Source organism: Phallusia mammillata, chromosome 5 (genome assembly GCF_965637545.1).
Source record: "Phallusia mammillata chromosome 5, kaPhaMamm4.hap1.1, whole genome shotgun sequence".
Lineage (NCBI taxonomy): Eukaryota > Metazoa > Chordata > Ascidiacea > Phlebobranchia > Ascidiidae > Phallusia > Phallusia mammillata.
This window is the reverse complement of record NC_137256.1, coordinates 780105-794940: the sequence shown is the minus strand read 5'-3', so window position 1 is coordinate 794940 and position 14836 is coordinate 780105. Positions and strand designations below refer to the sequence as shown.

Sequence of the window (14836 nt, the reverse complement as noted above, 5' to 3'; positions counted from 1 at the left end):
TTCTCAATAAACAACTAAAATTTCTTTCAAAACTGTGAATTATCTGAGAGGTAAAAAAGGATTAACCAGTTTGTTTAATTAACCCGAAATACTGAATTCTACGTCTGCGGTCAGAAAGGTTTCCAAACGTATTTTCCGCTTTCAGCAAACCAGGCAGATGATTGTCACTTCCCAAGCCCCGCACGTCAGCAAGACTTCCTGTTGCGCATAATCAAACTGTTATCAATATTTGTCCCGCTGTTTACATTCTCGGGCGAAATTAATACGCAAATTAATTTCTGCGCACAAAATATTTACGCCAAATGCCGCAGAAGTGATGGCTAATACTTTTTAAAGCAAAAAATATTTTTGTAAGTTTTTGTGGTAGGCAACTAGATTAAACTCAAAACACAGCTTGCAAACCAATTGTTGATTGCAGCAAAAATTTTGCAGCTCGAACTGACATTGATCACAACAATAAATTCACAGAAATCCCGCAATTGGTGATATTAATTGACGTTTCCTCATCAGTAATTGCACAACAAAAATTCCAAATCCATTTTATTTTATTTAAACGCATGTGTTATTAATAGAACATTAAAATAAAGCTGATGCAAAATATAATAAAATACAACCAAGATTTCACAATTTAAACGCAGATCTTAATATTTTTTTAGAACTAAATGGAGAAAATGTTACCAGCTTTTTGTTTGATTTGGAACATGTTCTCAGTTTGAACCGGTTACAACATTTGAAGTATTACAACATTTGTTACAACATTTTTTTCATTTTTTGTTGCGCAATACGAACACTTGTGACGTCACAAATAGGTTTTATGAAGCACAATTTTGTTTTTACATCTAAAAACTGTTTTGCTTAAGTAGGCCTACTATACGTCGTTTTTTTGGAGGACATGTCCTCCTTTTTAACAAAAAACAAGTTGGCCTCCGAGGACAAAAAGATGCCCAAATGTCCCTGTAACGACCGCTAGGTGCGCAGCCTGGCCCTGCGCCGTTCGTCACACTAGATAACCCTTTTTGTAAAACGCGCCCGTCCTACAGCCTGTCCTCCAAGACGACCCACTCTTGCATTTGCAACGAATGTTCTTTTTTGGCGATAAAAGGCAACGCTGACGAATAAACCAAGACGACAACGTCAATAGCAACGGCAACGGTTTTTCTGTAACCACAAATAACATACATAAGCCAGACGTACACATTATGACGTCATAGCGACCATCACACAATAAGCAGTTTTAACAGTACACACAAGGTTTCAAACTAAATCTACATTAATCGGTCATATTTTACATTAGATTACTTCCAAATTACTCTTAACAAGTCAAGTTACTGTTAAAATACACATTAACACAAGTTAAACACAAATCAAGTAAGAACATAAAACATACCAACTGTTGGGTAACCAGGGCTTTACTAGCACGCGGCTAGAGGTTCCACAACTGACAATTCAGCATTTTTGCTATTGCTCTTAACATTTACAGTTTCACTATAAACAAAATAGTCACAAGAAATTAGGATAAATTCACTTAAATTGACTGCAAACCTAGCAACTAACGCAGCTCACAAAAACGTGGCGTTCAAAGCACATGCTCTGTCGCGGATGAATATTTCAATACGTCACGAATAAAGGAGAACTTAAATCAGCCAAGCGGAACAATTAATTCTCGCTGTAACAGTCCCCCTTTTTAAAGAATATTTGATCAACCAAACACATATGTGACAATTATTCCTTTGAAAACAGCCAAATATGCATTTTAAGCTTATTTTTTAAAGAATACAGGTTTTACAGTACACGCTTATTTTAGCATTGTGATAAACGCTAAACTCTATCCAACCTATTGTATAACGTCTAATTTCTGAAGCTTTATTTCTTGGGGGCCTTAAAGTATTTTTTCATGTTTTTTTACAATGTGTCCTCCTTTTTGGGGGTGGAAATATGGTAGGCCTAGCTTAAGGCGGAGGGTTTTAGCTCAGGGGGGCACTCAAGTGGCCCAGCATGGCATGTTCCTCTTATAAATTGCAGGATTTAGTTGTTTTAGGTTAATCAGGGTCAAAATGTTAAGGATAGAAGTGACCTCAATGAATCAATTTTATTTCGACAACACGAAGTGAATCCATTCACCGCAGCGCTGGCCTGAAAATAAAATTTAATTTGAAACCGACCCGCCCTGATCAAAGTGTATATAATGCACAAGTCTTCCAACCCATTGTTACGCGATAGAGCCTCATGGATGCCATTTTGTGAACAAATTAATACAGCAGGTAGGGAAAAACACATAAATTGTCTGATTTTTACAAACTGGTGAGTTTTAACGCGAATTTGATAGGTAAATATTTAAGGTGTACGTGAAAAAAAAGCGGACAAATTTACACTAAAAATTTATTTAGCGTGTAATATTACGTTGAAGTGTTAGATCACGAATTTTTTTTTAAAAGAATTTTCTATCATTTTTTTTGGATTCACCAATTTTTCACCCTTTCGAACCCCGAAATATTCGGTTTTAGTTTTAGGCCAGAAATACAAGCCCTGTGGTGCAGAAATATTTAAAAAAATTAACAATTATTTAAGAAGGCCATTCGTTTAGTATTTAAAATTTTGCCAGTTACCTTTACAACCCATAATATGTGTACGCTATCAGTCAGATATAAGTCCCAACGGAGGAATTCACTGGTTGACGGCAGAGCGGGAGTGCTCAGCTTGACGTCCGGACAGACGTGTTTTACGAGACAGCTGTTTTTTTGTGCAGCAAAGCTGTGTCGTTTTATTGAGTTATCACGAGCATTTTCAGTTTTGGCGAAGGTTTTACACCTAAGACGTAATTTAAACTCGATAAACGTACTTCGGTTTCGTTTATGTCGGGCAAAACGTCGTTGATGAACATAAATATGAAAAAATAAACTTAACTTTTTCAAACGCCGCGATAAATGGTCTTTAAATTCTCGTTGCCAGCTTGGCCGTCGTATAACCATGGGTCACTAAAGATCAACTTGTAGGCATTAACGATTTTTTCGTCACAACGTATCTTCTTTATTTTTGACAAATCAATTCAAGAATCAGTTCTTATGTCATGTATAAATTAGGCTGAACGGTATTGTTGAACACTAAGGACTGCATGTTGTTAAAACCAGGGAGTCGAACCGGAACTGAACCCGAACCCGCGAACCGGTTTGAGCGGTTAATTTCATTAAACCCGAAACAAACCCGGACCGCTAATTACGATTTTCTAAAACCCGAACCGGAGTTGAACCCCATATTTTGTTTGGCGTTAAACCCGAACCGGAACACAACCAGTAAAAAGGCAGTCTCTTTATATTTTATAATTTTATCGAAACAGCGCACTGAAGAATACACGAGATAACACTTATAGGGCGTGTCAAAAATAACAGTGCACGGGCAAGATTCTTTTGGAGTTTGATACGGCCAGGTAGATTGTGGGTAGAATTAATTTGAAACGAATAAAAATTTGAACCGGTTTAAAAACCGCAGGTTCGGACCGGATAATTTGCTCAAACCGGAACAAAACCCGAACCCGAAAATATACATTTAAAAAAACCGGAACCGAACCCGAACCCTTAAAAACAAAACGAAGTGAACCCGAACCGAACCTGAATTTTGCGAAACAAAGTTAAGTGAAAAACAAGTTGTTATGTATACCTTTGTAGCAAACGACATTTTTATTTTGTGTCTAATACTAGAAGAGTGGCTTTCTGATATACTTCCATTTTATATATTCAATATGATATTTACCAATTTACTATACACATCATTTGATCTACACATATGATTGTTTTTGTAAACAAAAACAAATGGGTCCCCACACGCGCGTTTGTGCAGATTTACAGTAAACAAATGTTGCGGTGATTTATAGATTCTTAAGGACAATTTTTTAGAAAGCATTAACCCAACAATAAAAAAAAATGTTCGTATTCTTTTTGCACTATTATTGTCATGTAATTACAAAAACATTAAAAAAACGTAATAAAGACTTAAATCTAATCTCTTGCTTTGACCCAGATATAGTCCTCCAAGGTCGGGTTTTGAACACAATTTTTTCTAGAAAGCTGTAACAGTTGTGTTACAGACACTTTAAATTAAAAACCAATTTGCTACAAGTGTATACATAACAAATTGTTTTTCATTTAACTTTGTTTCGCAAAACGATTACCATTGACCTGTAGTAACCTCTCAGGGTGCACACGCCAAACGACTGTTTGACCCTTTGACACCGTTTTCAATAGCACGCCGTCATTCGTGTTTAACAATACTGTTAAGCCTAATTGATACATGCCTTGAGTATTGACTCCTAAATTGATTGTCAAAAAAAAACGCTACGTTATAATGAAGAAAGTTCTGAGCTGTGTTTGTAATACCGACTAGTTGACCTTAAGTAACCCGTGATCATGCGGCGGCCAACCTGACAGTGAGCATTAAAAAAACACTTATTTGGCGAAAAAGTCAAGTTAATTTTTTCATCTTAACTTTTATTAACAAAGTTTTTCTTGACATATACAAAACCGAAGCACGGTTATTAGGCTTAAATCATGTCATAGGTGTAAAACCTTCGCCAAAACTAAAAATGTGAGTGATAACTTAATAAAATGACATAGCATTGCTGCGCAAACAGCTGATTTCTAATCACTGAAACGATGTCTCGTAAAACGTCTGTCCGACGTCAAGCTGAGCCCTCCCGCTATCGTAAACCAGTGAGTTACTCTCTTGGTACTTCTGCCTACAGTGTCCTTCTTGACCAAACGCGCGTTAGACACATTTACGTTTCGGGGGCCTGTGGGTGAACCTCTGGGTCATACGGGGTCAAAATTCACATGGACCATCTTTAGACCAATATCTGTAATGTGTGTAAATTTGAAAAAGTTTAAACCATTCTTTCTTGACCAAAACGTGGAAACAAATCCGCGCTAAAAATTTCACGTTTTGGGAGGCTGTGGGTGAACCGAGGGATCAAACGGGGTCAAAATTCACATGGACCATCTTTAGACCAATATCTGTAATGTGTGTAAATTTGAAAAAGTTTGAACCATTCTTTCTTGACCAAAACGTGGGAACAAATCTGCGTTAGAAAGAAAAAAAGAAAAAAAGAAAAAAAGAAAAAAAGAAAAAAGAAAAAAGAAAAAAGAAAAAAAAAATACAGACAAAAACAATATGTGTCCCCTTCAGGGAAGGGGACCCATAATAACATTTATTGCTTTTTAGGAAAATTTATGTTTAAAAACTGAACATGAACGACAATATCAAAGACAAAGCAAGAGATTAAATTGTATTTTCCCGGTTATTTTTTGTATGACAATAATGATGATGCAAAAAGAATACGGACAAAAATTAAGTTAAGTTAATGCGTTTATCTGCAAAATCACCGCAACATAGGTGTACCGTAAATCCGCATAAACACGCGTGTGGGGACCCATTCGTTTTTGCTTGCAAAAACAATCATATGTGTAGATAAAATTGTGTATAGTATAGTAAGTTGGAAAATGTCGTATAGAATGTATAAAATGGAAGTATATCACAAAGCCACTTTTTTAGTTTATGTTGTAGCGAGGTGTTTATTCGAGGTACATCGTAATAGAATAACACAATGAGCGAATACGCAGCATAAGACGAGAGTCAGAGAAAGAAGGCAATCTGTCCGGTTCGCTGTAGTATGAAGGCACACGATATAACGGTAGTGAGAGAGGCCGCTACATGACCCCCCTCCAGAAACGGACATAATAAAATTAACACATAAAACGCGACGGAGTGCGAATTTGACGCGTGCGCGTGTGTTGACCCGAAGGTATTGTTTCTGGCTGATGACCCGGTGGATCCGCTAGGGCAGGAACGGGTTCGGGTGGAGCCGGATCGGGCGGTGCTGAAGTATGCGATTCCCTCTCGGATGGCACCGGTTGTGTCGGCGTTGGTTGGTGCGCGGAATTGGGAGGGCGACCACGGCGTGGGGGTTGGGCCACTTGTACCGGCTGCGTAAGGTCGACATGCGCTGGCTTAAGACGGTCGATGGAAACGAGCTGGTTGCTTTCGCCGATGGCAAGCGTGAAACCCTTGCTGCCTCGATCAATGACGCGAAAAGGGCCATCGTAAGGTGGTGTAAGCGGGGGTCTGTGGCCTTCTTTCCGTACAAAAACGTACGGAGTGGAGGCCAATGCTGCAGGGACCGTTGTGCGGACCGGGCCGTGGCGCGACATTGGAGTCGGTACAAGTTGACGCACCGTAGCCTTTAACGATGGAAGAACCGTTTGGGGTGAAGGCTCGTGATGATCTTGGCGGAAAAAATCGCCTGGAACGGTGATGGCAGAGCCGTAAACAAGTTCGGCCGATGAAGCCTGCAGGTCTTCCTTTGGAGCTGTGCGTATTCCAAGCATAACCCATGGTAGTTCGTCGACCCAATTGGGGCCCGTTAGACGTGCCATGAGTGCACTTTTCATGTGGCGATGAAATCGTTCTGCCAGGCCATTAGCTTGTGGATGGAACGAGGTTGTGCGGTGCAGTTGAATACCAAGAAGCTGGGTGAAAACCGTCCATAGATCGGAGGTAAACTGGGGGCCGCGATCTGATGATATGTCAGCAGGAACGCCAAAACGGGATACCCAATGGAAAACAAAAGCGCGTGCACACGTTATGGTGGTAGAATCAGGCATAGGAATTGCTTCTGGCCAACGAGTAAAACGGTCGACCAAGGTAAGGAGGTATCTGTTACCCTGCGAAGGTGCAAGTGGTCCAACAATGTCGACGTTGAGATGCTGAAAGCGTGCATAGCAGGGCGGGTAGCTTGCTAGAGGCGCACGGACGTGGCGTTGGACCTTTGCCTTCTGACAGCGGATACACTGTTTTGCCCAAAGGCCAACTTGGCGTTTTAAGCCGTGCCAAACAAACTTTGAAGCGACAAGTTTGCGTGTTGACCGTATGGATGGGTGCGAAAGACCGTGTATAATGTCAAAAACTTTGCGTTGCCATGAGGTTGGGACAATTGGACGAGGCGATCCAGAGGAAACGTCACAAAGGATTGTAGTTCCAGATGGATTAATCTGTATGTCCTCTAGCTTAAGGTTAGTCACAGCGGTACGATATGCTTGAACCTCCGGAGCGACCTGCGCAGCTGCCAGTGCCGAATAATCCAAGTCAAGTGGGAGTCGAACAGCATCAATGGAACCGCGGGAGAGCGCGTCGGCCACGTGGTTTTGTTTGCCTTCGATGTGGCGCACATCTGTGGTAAACTCAGAAATAGCGGTTAAATGACGTTGTTGGCGTCCTGACCACGGAGCGGACACTTTGGTGAAAGCAAAGGTCAGAGGCTTGTGATCGGTATAGGCGGTAAACACGCGACCTTCCAAAAAATAGCGAAAATGACGAATTGCGAGATGCAAGGCGAGCAGTTCCCTGTCAAAAGCGCTGTATTTGAGCTCCGGTGGTCGCAGGCGTTCGCTAAAAAATGCCAATGGTCGCCAGGCATTGTTGATAAATTGCTGGAGAACAGCCCCGATGGAATGCTGTGATGCATCGCTAGTCACAGCAGTCGGTGCATCAGGCAAGGGATGGTGCAACAGCGTGGCGTTCGCTAGGGCGGTTTTTGCCTCCGAGAAAGCCAAATCTAAGCTGTCACTCCAAAGCAACGTTGTAGGATTGCCCGTGAGTGCCTCGTAAATAGGAGACATAATGCGTGCAGCGCCAGGAATGAAACGGTGGTAAAAGTTTACCATACCTGCAAACTCCTGAAGGCCTTTGACAGTAGTGGGGCGCGGAAAACTTTGAATAGCCTCGACTTTGTTGGGAAGGGGCCGGGCGCCGGTACTGTCAACGCGATGCCCCAGAAAATCAATTTGGGAAACTCCAAACTTGCACTTTCCCAGGTTAATGACAAGACCATGCTCGGAAAGCTGTTTGAAAAGACGCTTTAAATGGTCGTAGTGCTCGGAAGGAGACTTGCTGGCGACGTGGATGTCGTCAAGATAGACGAACACAAAGTCTAAAGATTGACATACCGTATCCATCAGTCGCTGGAAGGCCTGTGCCGCGTTTTTAAGGCCGAATGGCATGCGAAGGAATTCAAAAAGGCCAAAAGGGGTAATGACCGCGGTTTTCGCGATGTCATCAGGTGCCACAGGAACCTGGTGGTAGCCGCGAACAAGGTCAATTTTGGAAAAAAACACTAGATCCTGCCAACCGAGCCGAAAAGTCTTGAATATGAGGAATTGCGTAACGATCAGGCTGGGTAGCTGCGTTAAGACGCCGGTAATCGCCGCAGGGGCGCCACCCACCGGAAGACTTTGGAACCATGTGCAGTGGCGAGGCCCATGGACTGGAAGAACGTCGAATAATGCCCAGTTGCAGCATGTTGTGAAATTCCTTTTTAGCGAGGCTGAGTTTCTCGGGAGGGAGACGACGAGCGCGAGAGTGCACGGGTGGGCCGTTAGTGGGAATGAAATGCTGAACTCCATGCTTGGGAAGCGACTGTGAAAAGTGGGGAGTTGTTATTCCTGGGAACTCGGCCAATAGTCGAGCATAGACAGATGTGCCCGAGGAAACAGCATTAAGGTTCGGCGCTGATTGGGAGGCCTTGCCAAGTGCGACGCTGGAGAAAGTTTCGGCATTGATGAGGCGTCGGTGCTTGAGGTCAACTAAAAGGGAATGTGCCCTCAGAAAGTCGGCGCCGAGCAGCGGTCGAGAAACTTCGGCAAGTACAAATTTCCATTGAAATTTGCCGGAAGGTAAATGCATGGATACCAGACGTGAACCGTACGTCGGGATATGGGTGCCGTTAGCAGCAACGAGGGTTTTGCCGGGAGTATTGGTGCGGCGCTCTAATCCCGTGGGAGGTATGACGCTTATCTCTGCGCCAGTATCAACAAGAAAATTCCGACCTGCTGAGCTATCCCAGACAAAGAAAAGGTTGCCAATTGCGCCGGCCATCGTGGCAGTTAGGGATGACCGGCTTCCTCGTTTCCCTGCTGTGCGAGTGCACAAGGGTGACGACACTTAATCGCATCTCTGCCAAAACGACGATGATAAAAGCAGAGGGACTTTGTGTCAGGCATCGCCTGTGGTGAAGCTGTTCGAGACTTCCTACCTCGTTTTTTATGCTGGTCGTGAGAAAACTCATTGCGCCGAACGTTGGACAGTGCGAGTTCCGTAGGCGTCTGATTACCGGACCATATCGCATCAGCTTTGCGGGCCAAGAGCCGTGAGTCGCTAATTTCCTCTCCGCTCAGCCGTGTGCGGATATACTCAGGCAATCGCTCCAAAAACAGTTGTTGGAAAACAAAACATTCCTTTGCATCGCCAAGTAATGCAAGCATATCATCCATTAAAGCGGATGGCATTCTGTCGCCCAAAGAAGGCATGTGAAGCAACCGCATGGCCCTCTGCGGGCGCGAAAGACAAAAGGTTTCTACCAAACGTGCCTTGATAGTCTCGTATTTGTCTGCTTCTGGCGGGTTTTCTAGCAGGTCAATAAGACGATTGGCTGTGTCCTGATCCAGAGCCGAAACGACATAATAGTACTTCGTTAGATCTCCTTTAATGCTTTTTAGAGCGAACTGTGCCTCCGCTTGCTGAAACCAAACTCGTGGCTGAGCTGTCCAAAACGTAGGTAACTTTACTGCTACTGCATTCTCTGAGTTTGTGGCTTCTGTCATAATGCAAAAATAACGTTTTTGCACGCTTGGGGTCACCAAATGTAGCGAGGTGTTTATTCGAGGTACATCGTAATAGAATAACACAATGAGCGAATACGCAGCATAAGACGAGAGTCAGAGAAAGAAGGCAATCTGTCCGGTTCGCTGTAGTATGAAGGCACACGATATAACGGTAGTGAGAGAGGCCGCTACAATGTGTTATTTTTCTCTACCCACAGTATCATTTTGGACACAAAATGGCTCCATAGGCTTTATTGCAATCGGTTGAATAACTTGTGTTTTACATAGACTTTGTTGCCAACAAGGCAATAGCCGTGCAACGTTGATTGAACGATGGGCCGAAGATTCTGTTGACTGAAAATTCTTTAAAGATTAGGACATTTTGACGACGTTCCAGTTTCGGTTTCAAACCCATTGAGGCAAGTTCAAAACGTTGCTAGTTGAAAATATCTTTGTGTCAACCTCGTGGTTGGACGCACTGCAGCTAAATCGGTCGGGTTAAGATTTTATTGCAGACATGATTTTTGCACAACATAGAATTCACTGCTTTGGGGCAAAAAAACAAACACATGCATTACATAAATGTGTAGAAACAATATACGTTTAAAAAAACAAACAAAATAATATGACAGAATGTCATACTGGTCTTTAAGCAATCATAAATGCATAAAGACAATGTAAGAGCTGTTGTGCAACAAAAAGTTTGCAAAATGTGGAAAAACTAAACCAAAGTAAAATTTGCGATAGTCACTTTCAATAAAGGACAAGTTGCTACAAAATTTGTGATTTCATCCACGAAAGTAAGTCAAGTAAAACATTTGACTTTAGTTGGTAAATTGGTAAGTCATTTGCATCATAGCATTTACTGGTCTTTTGTTGATTGGTTTTCCATCAAAATGAGAAAACTCCAAAGAGCAAAGTTTGAACAAACCATTTAAATCTGGTTAAATTGTCTGTAATGCCGTACTTTGAAGTGAGGTGTATGGAGTAAAGAGCCTCTGCAAAATGTATCAGAAGTGCACAGTGATATATAACCTGTATAGCTGAGGGGTGAGTGTAGACAAGTAACCGGTAGAGAGCACCAACAGGTCCCATGTGTTTGTCCGGGACAGATTGAGGTCTGTAACAACCGCAATGACATAAAAACATTCCTGCAAGAACCAGAAACATCCACAAAATATGTGGAGACTTGAAAAATGTTGCTGATTCCAGTTTTGTCATCTCTGATTTTTCTCAATTTAACACATTTTTAGGATAGTATAAAATATTTTACAAAGACCTGAATACAGAAGTGAAAAGTGATATTGTGATAAATGTTTAGTACCACTCACATTTATAGTTGTTAGAAGCGACATGCTTTATTGATTAAAATCGTTTTTCAAAAAACTAAATTTATTGCTTCACTGTTTAATAAGCGGTAAAATGAAAAATTTGATCATGAACATTACTGCCAGAGTACTGGTGTATATAGAATACTGATGATGACAACAGAGATTGTCGAAACGTCTGAACGATGTATTCAATATACACCACTATCTTGGCAGTAATGTTTATGAATAAATTACTTTCAAGTTCGTGCATAGTGTTCCTAAAAATGAAAAATATTAATGAAAAGCATGTTGCATGTTTGTCAGTTAGTATATACTGTATATTGCAAGTATTATAATCATACCATGTTATTGCTTTACAACAAAGTTATACACCATCATACCATGTTATTGCTTTACAACAAAGTTATACACCATTAAATTGAATATAGTGAAAACATAAATGTTAGTACCAAGTACTTCATAATAATAAAAATAATAAAAAAATGATACAGCAAAGTTGTTGTACAACTGGGGGAACATTTTCAAGTTAAAATATTTTAAAAATATAAAAAGAAGTGTGAGCATTCAAAATATATGAGTAAAAAATGTAAAAACTTTTAGAAAGTTGATCTAAAAATGAAGTGCTGTTAAATGGATTTCAACACACCAATTAATAGAGAAAGTGCACAAACACATCTAAATCACTTTTTGTAGCATTCTAAAAAACCAAAGTTAGTAAATAGCGACCAACAACATTAATATAAATTGTAGACATGGAATATATACATAATAATCATCAATTGATTAAAGAAAGCAGGTTTTTTTCCTTTTGATAATGAACTTGTGAAAATGAACAACAAATTAGGCGGGAATTTGACCTGGAAGTCATTACAACACAACGTTTGGTTGACCTAATGATGATTAATTCAATACAAAAATCAGACACATGATATACATACACAAACTAAACCAAAGTTTGTAGTAACTTTACTCTGCTCGTTTTTCAAAGTGTTTCTTCAACATTGTCCATGATGAAAATCCACAAACAAGACTCTGCAGAAACCACTTCATCTTGGTGACTGTGTCTGTTATTCCATATTGGTTTGTCAGATGTAGAGTGTACAATGCCCCGATCAAATGAATAACGAGCACCACTTGGTAAACAATTCTTGGCCCCATGGATGTTCGTAAGCCAACCATCGATAAAATGTTCCAACAGGGCCCATGTACTGATCTGGCATTGCTTTCTGGTTGTAACTTGCGAAATGAAGCAATGCAAACAAAAAAATTGATCCAATCCATATCAAAAGTGACACACTTTTAAAATATGCAACAGATGATTTACCGTTAACCATGCTTAAATTTTTTTAAGGCTTTCTTGAAACCTAAATAACACAGAATTGTCACTATCTGTTTGGAGCAAATAGGTTTCATTGCAGCAGATAGGATTAATTAAAATGTGTATTAAGCAGTATAATGGTGCTGAAACATATTAATGAATGCATGATTTATGTAGGTCAGTTAGTGTATTATAATTATACATGTCCACGCTATTGCTTTACACAAATTTATACATTAATAAATTGAACTAAATATATACTGTACCACATAAATGTTAATACCAAATACTGCATAATAATTGCAATTATGAAATGGAACTGCAAAAGTTTTAGTAGAACTGGGTATGAACATTTTCAATTTGAATTTTTTTATGTTTTGTCAGAGCAAAAAAATTAAAACCTTTAAATCGATAAAAAATTAAGTGCTGTTATATTGATTTCAACGCACTAATTAATAAAGAAATAGAGAAAGTGCATGAAAACATTTGATTCACTTTTTGTAGCATTTGAAAAAAAAAAAAGTAGTAAATTGTAACCAAGAACATTAATATAATTTGTAGACATGAAATATATACAATATTTACCAGAATAAAGGTGTTTTTTTCATTTTTTACCATTGACATTCTATAGTACATAAGTTTTCTATTACTAAGTCGACAATGTACTCAAGAGTGAACATAAAACCAAATAATAACCCAACGAGGCAGGAAATTTGTCTCGGAAGTAATTAACAATATAATGCAGGTGTGGTGGGTCTAGTAATTATGATCAATTAATCACAAAAATCTGAAACATGATTTACATACAAATACTGAACCATACTTCATCGGTGGTTAAGTTTAGTCTCGTTTTTTAAAGTTTTTTTTCAACAACATCCACGACGAAAACCCACAAACTAGGGTTTGCAGAAACCACTTTATCTTGGCTACTGTGTCCGTTATTCCGTATCGGTTTGTCAGATGTAGAGTGTAAAAACCCTCAAGGACATGAGTGACCATCAACAAATGATAACCAACTCTTGAGCCCCACGGATGTCCGTAAGCCAACCATCTGTAAAATGTTCCGACAGGGCCCAAAAAATGAAGCAATGCAGGGCAAAATGAAGCAATGCAAACAATGAAATAGAAGCGATCCATATCAAAAGTGACACACTTTTGAAATATGCAGCAGATGATTTTCCGTTTACCATGTTTAATTTTTTTTTGTTAACAGTTTTACTGAAACCAAAAAAAAGTTGCATGTTTAGCAGAACGTTTTGTTACAAGTTTGCTGGTGGCAAAAATGACAAAATTAAGCTAAACAACTTGTCAAAAAATGCAACAGACGTTTAATAACTTAACTGCAAAACAAAAATTCCACATTGTAGTGAGAAAAACATAGTACAAAGTAAGTATGTACAAAAACATGTGTTGTCAGTCAAAAGACTCTCAGAAGATTGTTTACAAACAACTGTCCAGTACCAAAGAACACACGGACTTAAAAAGTATTCTAATCATAAACATTACTGCCAAACTACTTGTGTATATAGAGTGCAACCTGCACTGATGATGACAACAGCGATTGCTGAATTTTTTATTCTAATAATTTATTCTATATACACCAGTACGTTGGTGGTTTTGTCCAAGATTAAATTGTCCAGTACCATGTTTACAGAATTTGCTTTTGGCCTGAAACACTAAACCTAACACAGAATTTGTACCAAGTCACAATCTGTTTATAGCAGATAGGTTTAAATAATTCCTACTTGAGTGCAATCATTCTGAGGACAATTTCGCTTTTTAGCCAATTGGTAGCTGTGCTTCTAGATTAGGCACCAGCACACATTTACAAATGTTCAGAACAGAGTAGTGGGGATGACCAAATAATCCATAGTTTTGATGGTGACAAAAGTTTCCATTAAGTCTTGTTTGTGATTCGTCAACCTCAGTGTCGTAATTCTGATCTCAAATCCAACCTCTTTTCGACCACAGGTAAATAGATCAACCAAGGTCAATTGACAGTTTCAATCGACATCATCAAGGTCAAGGTCATCCATATGCACAACGACCTCATCTTCGTCATTGTCCGATGTTTCTTCATGTTGAAAGTCTGTTACTCCTTCAGGGTGAGCTTGTGTGTGTGAATGAGAATTTTCCATTGTTAAACCACCACCACCACCACCGTATTTTGCCAGAAGTCGCTCGGCTGCCAGCTCAGCTTGTTGCTTCTAATAAAGGAATTTTCCAATTAAATTCTTGTTGTTTCTAAACCTGAGTACTTAGGGCAGTCAAAGCTAGTAAATAGCAAACTGGTTAATCACAAATTTCGCTTGATGGGTTGGGATTGTAAATCATAAAACTTATTAGTCATGAAGAAAAACTGGTTAATTTCATGAAAACTATTGCAACAATGATGTGCACTCAACCAAATTTATCTGCGTCTTTGCCATGACATTTTGCAAAGCTTGGTTTAGTTATTTTCTGTAACATTCTGTTTTCTGTAGAAGTATAATGTAGCAACTCATATTTACAAATATATTTCTGTTTGGTTCAGTGTTTAGAAT

At 39.6% G+C, this 14836-nt stretch overlaps 2 protein-coding genes and 1 long non-coding RNA gene across 5 annotated transcripts in view; all 3 read right to left on the bottom strand.

Moving 5' to 3' along the window:
- Nucleotides 1-1064: 1064 nt before the first annotated feature.
- Nucleotides 1065-1670, bottom strand: LOC145229824 (uncharacterized). The gene is made up of 2 exons (XR_013860491.1): nt 1388-1670; nt 1065-1158 (listed from the first exon to the last, which is right to left on the bottom strand). It is a non-coding gene; the product is annotated as an uncharacterized LOC145229824 (long non-coding RNA).
- Nucleotides 1671-8920: 7250 nt separating this feature from the next.
- Nucleotides 8921-10536, bottom strand: LOC145229816 (uncharacterized). Its single transcript, XM_080095148.1, has one exon. The coding sequence runs from the start codon at nt 9642-9644 to the stop codon at nt 8928-8930; it is 717 nt and encodes a 238-aa protein (XP_079951274.1). The 5' UTR covers nt 9645-10536; the 3' UTR covers nt 8921-8927.
- A 3259-nt stretch (nt 10537-13795) lies between these two features.
- The window catches only part of LOC145229812 (uncharacterized), a 37336-nt gene continuing 36295 nt past the window's right edge, over nt 13796-14836 (bottom strand). For all 3 annotated transcript variants that reach the window (XM_080095143.1, XM_080095142.1, XM_080095144.1), the window contains one exon: nt 13796-14500. In XM_080095143.1, coding sequence (XP_079951269.1) covers nt 14297-14500 — 204 coding nt within the window. In that variant the 3' untranslated portion in view covers nt 13796-14296. The remainder of the gene's footprint in view (nt 14501-14836) is intronic.

Bases quoted from the DNA above. Each gene is read 5' to 3' on its own strand.
- LOC145229816 (XM_080095148.1), bottom strand. From the start codon at position 9,644: ATGACAGAAGCCACAAACTCAGAGAATGCAGTAGCAGTAAAGTTACCT.